The sequence below is a fragment of the Merops nubicus genome, unplaced genomic scaffold (genome assembly GCF_000691845.1).
Source record: "Merops nubicus isolate BGI_N331 unplaced genomic scaffold, ASM69184v1 scaffold3248, whole genome shotgun sequence".
Taxonomy (NCBI): Eukaryota; Metazoa; Chordata; class Aves; order Coraciiformes; family Meropidae; genus Merops; species Merops nubicus.
Window position 1 is genome coordinate 165,857 of NW_008626184.1, and position 15,272 is coordinate 181,128.

A 15,272-nucleotide genomic window follows, 5' to 3' on the forward strand; every position below is an offset into this window, starting at 1 on the left:
TCCAACCAAAGGGGCGGTACACCGCATGAGAGACAGTCACACACTGTCCTTCCCAACCACTGTAAGAGAACCATAAAGCTGCTCCACAAAACCAGGGTATTGCTAATCAAGCAGTGCAAGCAGTGTATGTTTCACTCCCAAGTATGATATTCTTAAACGACAGGTTGAGATGCCTCTTCTTCTGCCCCCAGCCACCTCCAGCACCTGCCAGCACTCCCTCATTTGTAGGCACGGTGAAAGTCATTAAAAACTTCTCTTCTCACAGACCTAAAATACAGCATTTGTTTGATGGAGTTTTTTTGCATAGCACCAAGCAACCCTTGCTGCTTCATGTCTTTGATACTTGTTTTAAACGAGAGAAGCAAGAAGTGAAAATAAGTCTTTGTTCCTTTTCAACAAACAAGTTTAATTTTTGAGGCTTTGCCAATGAAGATTAAGTAGGGACAAAAAGCAATGCTGCTAAGAATTTATACAACAAGTTGAGCAGAGAGGCAGATTGTACAGTCTCATTTGCAAAGACTGGAATGCCTACAGTTACAGGAGATTGATTATTAAAAACGTAGTTTTATATAATTTTGAGTCAAAACAAGCAAGCAGGAGACAGCCGCTGGCCAATGAGCACATATGTAGAGAACTATCCTGAAACAATTCCCATCTTCATGTTACAGCCATCACTGAATTCACCTAAGGAATTCATAAAAGTCTCCAGCAATGCAGAGACAAAAAGGAGACAGACAAAGGTTTCTAAGAAGTCTAAAGCATCCTTTGTCTTTTTACCCCCTATTTTCTATTGCACAGAAACAATAGAGAATAAAAGTTTCTGAACACTCACCTACCCAAGAATATAACTTCTAACAAATAAAAAAAAAAAAAAAAAAAAAAAAATCATCTTCTCCCTCAAGCCAACATTTAAAAAAAATACTTATACCAGCTACACATAACAATGACAGGCTTTGCTGCTCTGGTATTTTTGCCAGTGCCTAGTCAATGTATTCTATGAGATACTCTGGATAAACCTGCTGCTTCTCAAAGATGACAAAGATAGAAGGGTTTGAAAAATTATTCACACAACTGTCATAGAAGTTGTGGCTGTCCTTCAAGGGAGGTCGAACATAAGAACTACTACCAGTAGTGAACTCCCCCACCAGCACCCGTGCCAGAAACATGGTCTTGGTCTCTGAGTCTTTCCCGCAGTAGTTGTCAGAATAAGATGCATCCCTTGCAAAATAGCTTCCTGCAGAAGAGACACCAAGACAGAATTTATAAGACTCCAAAAGTGCAGGGAAGGAAGTGATACAGTGTGAAAGTGAATTCATAAGCAAATCCATTAAGCAGTTCCAGCCTTTCCAAAGCCTTCACTTATCCTGTATGCCCTTCTTAGTGAAAATGGCCAGTATTACCTACATTTTCATTTTTCACAGCACACATATGAAAAGCCACACAAACAGTTATTTAAATGTTACCATATTCCTCAAAAAGATTTCCTCCTAACCCTAGATGTCCACTCTCTCCATCTCACCCAATTTCCTCTCCAGACAGAGGCTACTAATACTCATGGGAACATTTCTGAGAGTTATAAAGTATTCACTCAGATGGGTGGGTAGTCAGTCAGGCTGTCTCTTGGTTATTCCACTTGGTATGTTAGTCCTTGCTTATATACAGGACAATGTAAAGGAACGTAGCTTGCTAACAAAGCAAAATCCCTGTAACCAGGATGGCATTTATGTTCCTGGAGAAAAACAAACAACAAAACCACATTGCATTCCTGTAGGAGCTCAGTGTCCTGACTTAGGGTAGAACTGATTCTGTTCGGTGGTTTTACTTTTCAGCTAAAGCTCTTCTAATTAACTGCACTTTCTGAAGTTAACAGCATATTTTCACAGACAGTGTCTGCTTCTACCAGTGATAATGCTCCATGTTCAGAGTTATCACCAAGAACTGGTATGCAGACCAAGGTCATTGCTAAAGCTTGTGTACCACATGGAGGGGAGAGGGCAGAGAGTGAAAGCAACACCTGCAGGGAGGAACAGGCAGGATAAGTGACCCTAAAATTCACCAGTGGGGTATTCCATCCCATATTCAGTATAAAAGCTGAAAGATCACTCAAGCCCTTCTCCCCTTCTGCTTTCTCCCTCCCTTTTGCTGCTCCTGCAATCCATGGACCTCACCCATCCTGCCTTTGATCCTGAGCCATGTGTTCCTGAACCGAGTTCCAGAATCCAGCTCCTGTGCCCAGTCTGTGCCCATCTGTGGCTGAGCCCAGCCTGGGACTTTTCCCCAGGGCTGCACCCCAGCATGGGGTTGACAGTGACTATTGCCATCAGGGGAAGAGTTGGATTTGATACTGGTTTTGTATATATTCCATTTTATTATTACTATTATTAGTAGCAGTAATATATTCATTAAAGCTGTTTTACTTTACTTTTTTAATTGATAAGTCTCTTTCTCTTATTCCCTTTCTTTTTGGGGTGGAGGGGGGTTAACAGGGAACATCTCTTACAGGTCTGGGGATGGCCCTGACCCTAAACTCAGAGAACTGGAACAGAAGTAAGCCAGGCTCTAGGAGAAACCATCTTTAGAACTGGCCTCTCCTAAGCTCAGCTTTTCTTGCAAGGACAGAGTGGAGCATAGAGCCCAAGGCTTTTCAGTATGCCTTTGTTCCAAATCATCATTGCCAAAGTCAGCCACGTTGTCCACATGGTCACAGAGATAAGCCCTAGACCAACTGAGTGCCCTCTTTCTAACTTTATACCTCTGCAAGTAACTACTGTAAATTTTTTAACAAGTCTATGGTTGAAGAAAGAAATGAAAAACAACCTTTGCCATAGACTGTCCCATGAAGGCCACAGATCCTCCAGTCAAAGTTTTGCTGACAGATTGCATCGATGTATTTTTCACTGGTCCCATGAAATAAAAATCGCTCATCTGCAGCTTTTCCTCCATTGCTCTTCTGCATTTGTTCCTTCTGCCTGCAACAAGAAGCAGTACATCTGCAGTTCTACAGTGGCTGTACCCAGACAGGTTCCAGCCATGCAAGCACTCAAAGAGCACATTCTGAAAAGCCTTACATTAAGGCATAAACTTGGGGCACACACGGTATCTTTGCTGTCCAGCTATGTACAAACACGCTTTCATTACACACAGATGCCTCCAGATACTTAATAATGTTTTGTTTCACTCAATGCCTATTGGGAGAAAGGGAGTAATCTTAACATTATTCTTTTTCTAAACATAGGAATTCATGTTAAGGTTTTCTCTCAGCGAGTTTTGCATTTAGTTTTGAAGGACGTTTCAGTTTTGAGCAGCTACAAGCCAATGTTTGTGCCAGATGTGGCAGGTTACCAGCTCCAAGGCTTCAGCACAAGGCAGCTGTCCTGGACACAGGCCTGGCAGAAGTCAGACCTGCTTACAGAACAGAGCACGGATTCTTCCTACAGTGCTCATGTGACTATTCTAAGCCCTATGTCTTGTCTGAGGTTGGTTTTGTCAGCACCTCTTCATCTACATCCTGATCCTGGCTAGGTATTTAACTCGGGCAGTGGAAGCAGATTCTTAAGTGCAGCTGCATTTCAGGAATGTGTGTCTACAGTATACAGCTATCTGTCAGAACAATAAACCTCATGCGCACATACCAGAGCAGTATTTTACACATACCATTGATATAGTTCCCAGAGAGATGGGTTCTGAACTCTAGAAATCCTTATAATAGCTGTTTCGGGCATCGTGCGTTTGAACTCCATCCTGACTTTCTGGTATTCCTCAGATGAAACGTCAAGCTTAATCAGCTGTAAGGAAAAGACTAAAAAGGTCTTCTAATCTTTCACTGAATCATAACACAGCCACCTTTACCTCATGCATATCAGACCTTGGAAGTCTCTTCTGTGATGCAGAAGTACAAGCAGCAAAAATACTCTTGGAAAAAAGGCAGATTAGAGATGCCTGCTCTGTAAAAGCGAGGTCTTACCTAGGGAACATTAACTCCTGGATGTTAAAACACCCAGGTTGCTCTCTCATAGGACAAAGAGCTGCATGCTTTTGTGCAGCCACCCAGCCTCTTTTAGTGTTTGGGCCGAGATACATTTGCATGTATATATCAAACAGTACCTAAACACACAGAAAAAAACAGGCACATAAAGAGACCCTGAGAATTTATGGTGCAGCAAATCGAAGAGTACCTCTACACCCATGCTGTCTAAATCTTTGTAGTTTACACTCCCTACAGACAGTGAACACAAACTGCACTGCCTGTTATGTTTTTAAATAAATTGAAAAGGCTTTATTCCATCATCCATTTTAAGGAAGAGTAGGGGGACACTGCCAAAAATCAGCTCCTTACACAACAGTCCAGAAATCAAGCAAAGTTCTCTACTTCCAGGTTTTCCCTAGGAACGTCAAGAATGTCAGTGTTAGCCTGCCCCGTTTTTTACTGACAGTTTCTTGAGGATTTGCGTTTTGCAAGTTAGCAATTTTCAAGTTTCTTATAACAAGATTTTTTTCTGTAAGTATAGTTATTAGACTTGACAGAGGAGGTGGTGGAGGAGGCAGGCAGGAAGTCAAAGGTAAAATATGCAGGTATTTAACTGTGTGTGTTACAAAGGTAAACAAGTTGACTCCACTAGAATTATGGTGTCCTTCAATAAACAATCCCCGCCTGAACTCTGCTGATTTCAGCAATGCTCCATAGACGTACAAGAGCCTGCATACACACAGCTCAGGGAATAGCAACCCTGAAGTTTAAAGGCATGTTTTATCTCTGATGCTTCAGCACATGTTGGGACTTCAAAGCTATGTATCCTGGGCACCAGTAACAGTCTTAATAATAATACAGCATAAGCTTTAGGCAAATGTGTCAAGCAAAGGAATAAATAGTAGCAGTGAAAGTCAATGTTGCCATGGTTATACTGTCACCATTTGTTAGTTTAAATTTGGGTCTAATTTCACCTCTAGGTCTGCCCAGTGTGATACCAGGCTCAAATTTACCAACACTTTGCATTATGTTACATAAGAAACAGACATCTACAAAGGCACAAGAAACTCAACTTTTGATGTAACAAACCCGCATGCGACAGAATTGATGAAGAGAGAAAGAGGGGAAAAAAAAAAAAAAAAAAAAAGAGCTCCAAACCTTGAATCCCAGTTCAGGTAGGGCAGATTTGTCCCAGTGAGCTGGAATGCCCTTAAACTCTTCTGTAGGTTTGAAGCCCCTGTACATTACAAGACATTACAAATAGGTAATTAAAACTTCCTAAATCCCTACATTTTATGTACATATGATGCTAAACATTTTTTCCAAGTTTAGGGAGAATATAGGCAACTGAACATATTCAGAAATATTTCAAAGTTTTCTTTTCAGTTCAGTACATGAAAATATTTGTTCCAAATCATCTTGTCAAGACTTATGGCAGGAAGCACGATGCCAACTGAGAAAAAAAATTAGATATATACTAAGCTAAACATGAAAGTCATTCTCTTAGTTACAGAGTTGAATGTATACATAAAAGCTCTGCTACACTGGGGTAGGTAAATAAAAATGCATCCAGTATTATATCAGTATGGCAGAAACAAGATAAGATACAGCCCGCTTCTCTACTTCCACCTCTGTTTTAATTAGTGTTTAGCTGCTCTTTCTGTGTTGTTTAAGCAACCACTGTGTGCTGCAAGGGAATGCATTAAAAAAGTTGGCTGTTACAACCAATTATATAAAATTTCTCCCCCTGCAGACTCCCACCTTTTGCTCCACCCGCCAGATTGGTAGTTTTCAAAAGAACTGTTTCTAAACTTGTACGTAGCTTTGAAAATGTCTGATCTCACATGTCACAAAGGGCCAGTATACATAAATGACATTGCTTCCGTCTCTATCAGCTGCTCTAACAAGGTAGCTCACTCTAATCAGCAGCTCTCTACAACACTGCTACATGTTGAATTATTTTTTATGCTTCCACACTTCCAATGGCCAAGCCAAAACTTCCTTCACCCCAAGGCTCCCAAGTTGCTTGAAAACTACTGACCAGGCTGCAATACTGCCGTGGCCAGACGTCGTAAGAAAGGTATGTCTCTTCCTCTCTCAATTTCTTCTACAGTTGCCTTAATAGCTATTCCTTCACCTTATTTACATCCTTATAAGACCCTGCAGTCACAATGCACTAAATTCATCGCCACAAAGTGAGCAGTTGCAGTTTACCTTGCTCTTGTCTTGTCTACCTCTGTTTGAGACACAAATCTAGGTCTTCTGCAAACCTCTCTTTCTGTTTTGTAACGAAGGTTTTTCTGAATCATGGCTGGGGGAAAAAAAAAAGCAACTTCTGAACAATCAAAAAAGTGTTTTAGAAAGTCTTCACACTGCAGCAAAACTTGCCACTAAGTTATTTAGTCAAAAATGTTGACAAAAAGTCACTGAGCTTTTTTCTTGCTATATAAAGGGAAGTCAGAGCAGGATGTGGATCCCAGTCTACTGGTATAAATCACCAAGGATTTCAGTTTCAGTTTTACTCTTAGCATTAGAAAGAGTGACAGACGCTGGTAGCTATTTTGCTTTCATTGTTCCATCAGCTGCACTTAACCAAATATCTATTTTTGCTCCATGGATTGCATCCCCTCTCCTTCTCAATCTTCAATCAAGATACTGTTCTCCTACATGCAATTGTAGATTTCAAACTCTATAAACATAACCTAACAGCTATCACAGGCCACTCATTTTCATAACTGCCAACAGAAACAAGTCACAGCAACCTGAATTTTAGAGGCATTATTTCTGGATCTTGGAACCTCTGTAGCTAGTGCCACACCATACTAAAACTGTAAGTCAGTAGCAGCCAGGAGAAAGAGGCCTCATCTTCAGAGATAAAGACACAGGAAGAAAACAAACAAAAAAATCCCCTTGGCACCACCAAGCCTAGAAACTTAGTTTTGGAAAACATCTACGTTGTGTCTGTTTGCCTAAATTACTAAAAAAGCCAAAATCTTAGAAAAGGGATTAATTTCCTATGCAATTTTCCTTTCTAAGTGAGACAGGTTCCCTCAGCTCATAGAGATGATTACAGCATTGCTTTCAGCTGAATCACAAACAATATATCACTTGCCCTTTCTGCTTGTTTTTGTCTTTTCCATGGAAAATGAGGTAATAATGGAGAGTTGCATCAAAGGCAACTACACAAAATGACAGTCTGGGCAGCCTGATTCACACCACCACTGTTCCCCAGAATTTTTGAAAAGGGTATCTGGAAAGGGAACAGCTCAGAGAGGACAATGCGGTCACGAGTAGCTTAAATTTCCTGAACTCTTGGGAAATACATCTTCCTACTTTGATATAGTCAAGTTATTTCCTCAGCCTTTCCAGAAAGGCAGAGCCATGAAATGAAAAGAGCTAGGTAAATCTTGAAATGCTAAGGACTGTCTGGATCCTACACCTTGCCCAAGTATTCATTTCTTTGCAAGCCAGTGATTAGCAGAAGTGGCTTGCCAAGTCTTGCAGATGTTTCTCACCATTCGTGCTGGTGCTAGCACCACTGGGCATGTCATGCTTTGACTTGCTGGCAGGTATTTTAAAAACTAGCACAAGAACTTCTCAAAATCAAAAGGTCTGGAGTAAGAGGAATGCCACTTGGCTTATATGAACTGCTCTTATCCTGAGAACTTCGACAGAAGCTCTGTCTCTGTAAGCACTGCCGTTCAAAGTTCAAATTTCTCTCTCCTATCTCCTCTAGTAATGTCGTTTAAGAGGAAGGGAGAGATGGAGGAAGAGAGCAAGCAAATGAGAAAAGCCAAATGGAACCTACCTCTAAAATCGAGTTCATATTCTTGTCGCCCAGCTTTGAAGTTCAACTTTGGAGAACATTTGGCTATATAAGCTTTCTCCAGGTCATCACTGGAGACAGTGGCAGCTGCATGATCATCATCCTGTCAGGCCAAAAGCAGATTCAAAAAAGATTCTTGTCTGTTACACACAAGGAAGTTTAAAGCCCAACAATTATCATATAGTATGGTGAATATCTCCACTTTTGGGCATGATAGTAGCTATCAGGCAAAAGTCATATATTAAGCAGTTGAAACTGTCCTTAAAACTACACAAACAGTGTTATGAAGCCTAAATTTACACTGCAAAGTGCATGCTGTGAATGCTACTACTGCAATCACACATTCACCAACTAGACCTTAGCAAAGATGCACAGAGTACTATTGGAACCTCAGAAAAGGAAGTTTTAGCCAGCAGCAACAAAAAGAATGCATTAATGTGATCCTATCTGATGTGACTCACTGAAGTATTATCTGTCAATATTTGTGACTCATCAGTGAGCACCCCCCTACCTGAACCAGTGAAATTCACAAGAAGATCTCCTTAAGCCTCTAAAGTCCATCTGTACAGTATCAGTGAGAAGGAGGGAGAGGGTGACAAAAGATGAGGAGGATATAAACACTTCACTTTTCAGTAGTTCCACACGGTTAAAGCATTCTGGAGTCTCCCCATTTCTCCACACTTACTGTTTTTCCATACTCCTGCCACAGGCCATATTCATTTCTCCAGTACCAGATCCATTCTGTTGTAAGAATGAAGTGAGGAGGTTTGGTCACAGAAGAGGCTGTAGAAAGACGTCTAACCTTCGCAACCCCGCAGAACATATCCAGAAAACAGATATATGGCAAATGAGAGCCACCTTCAGTAGTGGCTTTTTTAAACCTATAAAAAAAGGAAATAAAAATCAGGATTGTTTGTGAAGCTTTTACACATAGGTTCAGAAGCCCACTATAAATTTGCAAATTATGTCAACATCGTTCAAAAGCAGGACACCAACCTACAGCTCCCAAACAGTCCCAGCTCTGTCTTGTGCTTGTACATATTTTGCATTATAGTATTACCCCTCACATTGGTTCCATGGGCAGTAACTGTTATCAACTCGTAAATTAGTGAGATAACATAAGATGAAAAGAAACAGTAGGAAACTCTTGAAGGTATGTCCATATTCTTACGTTCTCTGCACCCAAAAGTATCTCTCCTCTCTCTCTCTCTCTCTCTCTGTCTCTCCAAGTACACAAGGTGTTCTAACAGTTCCACAACATGGACTGGGGGGAAAAGAGGAGCAGGGTGGACAAATCTTAAACTAATTTTCCATCCTCCATCCCAAAAGGCAAAAGACAAGATTGCTTCTGAATGTGGGGACAGTCTGTGCAGACAAGCTCTGACCAAAGACAGATTCCCACAAGTACTTGGGATAAAATCACAATTCTCTGCAGTTTTACAGCCATTTCTGATGAAGATTAAGATTTCCTATGGTAGCAGCAGTAGGAAGTATTTATACTTTTTTTTCTTCCCCCATAGTGAAGAATACTAGAGCCTGCAGGAGTCACAGTTTGAACCTGGCTGGCAGTCAAAACACCCTCCAGCTGCTCACTCACCCTCCCTCACCCCGGGGATGGGGAAGAGAACTGTAAAAGTAAAAGAGTAAAAGTAAGGAGACTCACGGATTGAGATAAAGCCAATTTAATAATTGAAATAAAATAGAATTACAATACTAATGACAGTAACAGAATATGTAAACGAGCAATGCACAGCACAACTGCCCACCAGTCGCTGGCTAATGCCCAGCCTGTTCCCAGCTAGCAAACCTGGAGGAGAGAGAATCCTGAACCCACAATCCTGGAAGAGCCCCAGCTTCCCAGCTCACCCTCATCCATATACCGAGCATGATGTTTTATGATATGGAACATTCAGATGGCAAATTTGGGTCTGTCGCTCTAGCTATGCTCCTTCCCAGCTTCTTGTGCACCTACACGCTAGCAAAACATGGCAAGCTGAAAAGTCCTTGATTTTCCAGCAACAACTGAAACATCAGTATATTGTCGACATTCTTCTCATACCAATTCCCATACTGAATCCAGAACACAGCACTATTCTAGCTACTAGAATGAAAATCAGCTCTAACTCCAGCCAAAACCAAAACAATGGATCAGTCACATAAAATAACTCCAGTGGATTGACCCTGACTGACAACCCAGAGAGCTGCTCCCTCACTGCCCCTCTCCTCCCCTGCGTGACAGAGAAAGGCAGTCCAACAGGTGAAGAAGGGGGCTAGCGTAAATAAACAGACAAAGCAAAGCAAACGGCTCACCCCCTCCCCAAGCAGTCTAATGCCCAACCAGGCTCCAAACCCAATCCTCTTCTTCCTCTGGCCCAGTTTCACTGCTGAGCCTGACATTATATGCCAGGGGAAATCCCTTTGGTCAGTTCAAGTCAGCTATTCCAGCTGCTCCTCTCCGAAGCCCTTCCCAACACCAGCCTATCAACTGTGGAGGACCAAGGTAAAGTGGGAAAGCCTTGACTCTTGGCAAGTACTGCTCAGCAACACCTAAAACACTGCTGCATTATCAGCTCTGCTTTAGTCACAAATCCAGAATCCAGCACTATACAGGCTGCTATGAAGAAAGTTAACTTCATCCCATCCAAACCAAATACGATAACCCAGAGGGTCCTGAAGGACTCCAGGCATAAGTCAGTCACAACGGATCAGATTTGTGGCAACAGTGGATCAGCAAAGCGAGGTCAACAGAAGAATACCAAATGTAATTCTTATGTAGTGACTACAATAGAACTGTGGCAATTTATAGCCACGAAGGGCCTGGTCCAATATAGCAAACTCCAAAAGTTTTTAAATTTTGTGAGAGCTTATACCTGATGTTGTTGGGATCACAATATGATTTTTCTATTTCTTCCATATTCTTCAAGTCCTTCCAGGTATTACCATCAAAGATCTGCCACCTGTATGGCAAGTGAAAATGGATCCTGACACACTTGTCTATAATATAAAGTTTAAAAAAAAAAAAAAAAAAAGAGTAAGAGATGCATTATTTTTACAGGCTATGAGAAAAAATCCAACATTTCATGGCTGCACACCTAGCTGATGAAAATATCAAATGCAGAGCTATGCAAAGTGTTCACCTATGGAATCATTACAAGCAGCAGTTCAGAATTTTTCATCGGGAGCAAGTAAAACTTTTTGAGCTTAGGCAGAAGTTCAGTTTCTGTACCTATTAGATTCTCTACATGCATCAAAATTGCTAGCAGGAGCTCGGCAGTGAAAGACTACTCTGTCTTCTCGGTTTTAGAAACAAAAAATTTACAATTAATTGAGATCAGAAGCTTGTAGGAGGATATTATTTCCTATACAGAGGAACAATGTAGACTCAAACACCCGTGCTTAGCCACTTAGTCCCAAACTAATATTACTGAGGAAACAAGCAACCACAACAGTGCTCAGTTTAAGGATAGGAAGTAGCTCATTTAGAGACTTTAAGAAGTCTCTAAGGGTCCATGCCTCACTGGGAACAAGCGCAGTGGTAGCAGTGGCCCAGGTATCATGAGTATCACTCGGAAACCACTGAAAGCCAGCATGCAGTCACTCTTCAATAGGAGTGAAGACCACATCACCAGCACACATACACCTGAGCTGGAGGCTAGCTTTCATCATAGACCAACAGGCAACTTAACTACAGGGAAAGTCAAGAAGACTGCACCACACAATTCATATGAGAAGGTGCACAGTGTATCACGGAGCTACTACAGATCCAGCTCATCGAGAAGGAAAAGGATGACAAAAGGACAACGAAAAAAGCTGGCACAGCAGCCTTTCTTCTGGACAAGTTGGAACATTTTGAAAGAAAGACAACTCAGAAAGATGGAACAGAAGAGTACTAGATGAATCAAGAAGGAATGTAGAATTTAGAGTATCTTTCATAGGCATCTGGAACTAAGACTCCCATCACTGAACAATCCCTTAGGTGAGCACATGTGGCGGAGCCAATCTCCAACACAGGCAGGTATTTATACATTTCAGAGTAAAATAAATCAGCTCCTTTGTTTGGTATACCCAGTCAAACACTTTCCTACCAGCACTCAGCATTATTATGAGATTTAGCCGAAGATAAGCATAAGCTCTTAAGTTTACCCTTTCTGTGAAAGGTGTCTATCACTTTATGAGAAAAGGAAAATAGACTGGACTTGCTACAGTCACAACCTACCTTTAAAGCCACAACTTCTGTACAGATGATATAAACAGATCTGTTCCAATTCATTATCATTTGTACTTGAAGACTCTTGGCTAGAGCTGTTTTTTCTCTCTAGAGGAAGGAATTACAAGCCTTATTAATACACTTTGCTTCAACAAACCCTGTTATAAACTGCACCTAGATCACAGAATGTCAGGTGTTGGAAGGGACTTCCAGAGATTGAGTGCAACCCCCCTGCCAGAGCGGGATCATCTAGTCTAGGGCAGGTCACACATGGAACGCATCCAGACGGGTCTTAAAAGTCTCCAAGGCTCTACAACCTCCCAGGGGAGCCTGTTCCAGTGCTCTGGAACCCTTCCTCATGTTGAGGTGGAACTTCCTGTGCTCCAGCTTGTGACCATTGCCCCGTGTCCTATCGCAGGGCATAAGTGAGAAGAGATTGACCTTTCCTTCCTGACACCCAGCCCTCATATATTTATACAGATTAATTAGGTCCCCCCTAAGTCTCCTCTTCTCCAGACTAAAAAGCCCCAGGTCTCTCAGCCTCTCCTCATAAGGCACATAGATGTAGAAAAGATAGCTAAGAACAGTGTTTAGAACTATGTAATTTCATTAAGTTCCACAAAGACACTGCAGTCTTTGATAACCTTGTATACTCAGAAGTCCTATCCCTTCATCCATCCTTTCTGAACTCGACTCTCCTGTAGCTGCTAAGTTTCTCAGTATTTTTAGCTATCCCCACAAAATACGAAGAGAATCCAATGCCTTTACATTTCTAGAGGGACTTGAGTTAACTGTGCATTCCACATAGCTGTTCACATTGGCAGCTATAAGTCTCAAAATTCAGTATTTCTGTAAAATAAAGCACACCCAAAGAAACAACGAAGGGAAGAAGTAACTGCAGTATAAATAGCAGATATGAGCACACACACACACATGTATTTTCCTTTCTGTTATCCTTTTCTTTCCTGCTAAATTATATTTAACTTACAATTCTAAGGAACTTCAACAGAAAAGAACAAACAAAACATTACAACTCTGAGAAGTAACTAGGGTAAATGCTGTCTGTGAATTCTTTGTGCTAGACAATCACTACATTAAAGAAAAAAATGGATAAAGTAAACCAAGAAAAAAATTATAGATATCCCTGTTTCCAGTTCCTGATACGCTTTTCTAACCCCAAATTTAAAATTTTTATAAACACCAAGCACTTTATTTCTCAGGAGTCCATTACGCCTTGAAATCCACTTCGCTTGTCAAGACATAAATCTGTCAATGAGATAGGTGCAAAGTCCCTCTTAAAAGACACAAGATATGAATTCAGTTTTCTATTTCTTAATGATATCTGTGAGAAAGTAACATTCACCACAGTGACCCTTCCTCTGATGTTTTCAAAAAATGGTATAATTTACCTTTACTTGGTGAAGCCTTGCCATCTTCTGTGTCATACATGTTCCTGTTGGCATTTGTTATGTCATACATATTCCTCCAAATGGAGAGTAGCTTCGCAATAATGTCTGAGCTTATCCCCTGTCTCTGCAGTTTTTCATAACATTCTGACTTTGACAAGTCATGGGATCGCTTGCAGCTGCTGCCAAATCTGCACTGTCCCCACAAAAAGTACTGGCAAACATGTAGTTTCGTGCAGATCTTTTTATAGGTACAAGATCCATAAGGTCCATCACCTTTGTTATAATGCAAGCAGACCTTAGGTAGAGGGGAAAAAAAAGAATTTAACAATTAAAGTACAATGCCATCATATGGCCTGTTTGAATTACCGATTTTAAAATTTTAGAGCTGCATGTTTACATTTGCATTTAGGAGACATTTTCTTTTTCCTTCTTGTTGTCCAAATGATTACTTGATATTTTTCCTTTCCCCTGCTAAAGTCTCTAAAGATCTTTCAACAGACAACAGCTGTCTTACAGACATTCTCAAGCAGATGGGATGTTGTTCCCAGTCTCATAAACACAGGGTTGTGGATATTAATGTGCCACTACCTGAACTCTGTTTTTCAGGTTTTAGAATAGTAAACTTTTTTGACCTGAATTTGATGGTAAGAGGTGCTGGATCTGGCTGGGATAGAGTTAACTTTTCTCACAGCAGACCATCCCATGCTATGTTATGGATGTGTGACCAAAATAGTGTTGATAACACACCAATGTTTTGCCTACTGCTCAGCAGTGCCTGCGCAGTACCCAGGCTTTCTCTTTTTCTCCATTCTGGCTCCCACAACACAAGTAGGCTGGGGATGGTCAAGAAGCTGAGAGAGGACACAGCTGGAACAGCTAGACGAAAATCGGCAAAGGGATATTCCAAGCCATACAATGGCATGCTCTAAGGTGTTTCCTTGTACACTTTTTGTGTACACTTGTTTTCTTCCCTTTTTCCTCCACTTGCTGAACTGTCTTTATCTCCATCCACAAGTTTTGTCACTTTTGTTCTTGTTTTCTCTCACCTGTCCTGCCAGGGGGAGAGCAGGGGTTGTGAGGGGCTGTGTGAGAGCTTAGCTGCCAGCTAGGGTCAACCCACCACAAACAGAACAGAGGACGCAGATTCAAAGTTTTAGATTTGCATTATGCTAACTGTACTGACACCTAACACCTCCACCTAGCATGAAGCCTCTTCTACTTTATGATGCTCACTGAAACACAAGGCTAAGGAACTGACACAGTACCACTCACCTCTGGCAAGAGGGAAGGGTCGTTCTGAAGCAGAAGCTGGCGAAGCTCATCATTGCTTAAATTCTCAAGTCCATATTGGTTTAGAACACAGAGATTGTGGTCCGACTGGAAGTCGTGAACAAACCTGCACTCCTTCCTACAAGTTAAGAAATCCAAGTGCAAAACAAGTGTAACAAACTAGTGGTATTTTGCTACTCTATTGGTATTACACTAAACAGTTTGAAAAGCACATCAAATTAGCTAGCTTCAGAAAAATCTGTAGCACTCCTTTATAAAGTAATTATGTCAGTTGCTAGGCAGATTACATAGTTACTCTGAGGATAACTACCACGCTATTTCTGATTTACAGTCATTATAGCATTAGCGTAGCCTGACAATATTGGCATTTTTTGACCTGCAGCTCACAATCGTGTACAAGAAAAAAAACAAAAGGCCAGAGTAAGGCTCCCTCCTGCTCCAACGGACAAGCTCACTGTCCAGCTCTGCGCGGCACCAACCACTCAAGTTTGCCGCATGTGGCAGGGGGGCGAAGCTTTCACCTCGCACGGGCCCGGGTGGGTGAACTGAGGAGGAAGCGCTGCAACCCTACGT

The 15,272-nt window shown here is 41.4% G+C and overlaps 1 protein-coding gene across 1 annotated transcript; it reads right to left on the reverse strand.

Moving 5' to 3' along the window:
- Nucleotides 1-980: 980 nt before the first annotated feature.
- PARP12 (poly (ADP-ribose) polymerase family, member 12) lies at nt 981-14,817 on the reverse strand (the record flags this gene model as incomplete). Its single annotated transcript, XM_008945898.1, has 11 exons — nt 981-1,234; nt 2,818-2,969; nt 3,655-3,785; nt 5,126-5,204; nt 6,182-6,278; nt 7,776-7,896; nt 8,479-8,674; nt 10,664-10,787; nt 12,010-12,108; nt 13,410-13,704; nt 14,682-14,817. Coding segments are annotated over 11 exons (1,684 nt in total), but the record flags the coding sequence as incomplete, so codon positions are not given.
- Nucleotides 14,818-15,272: the final 455 nt, after the last annotated feature.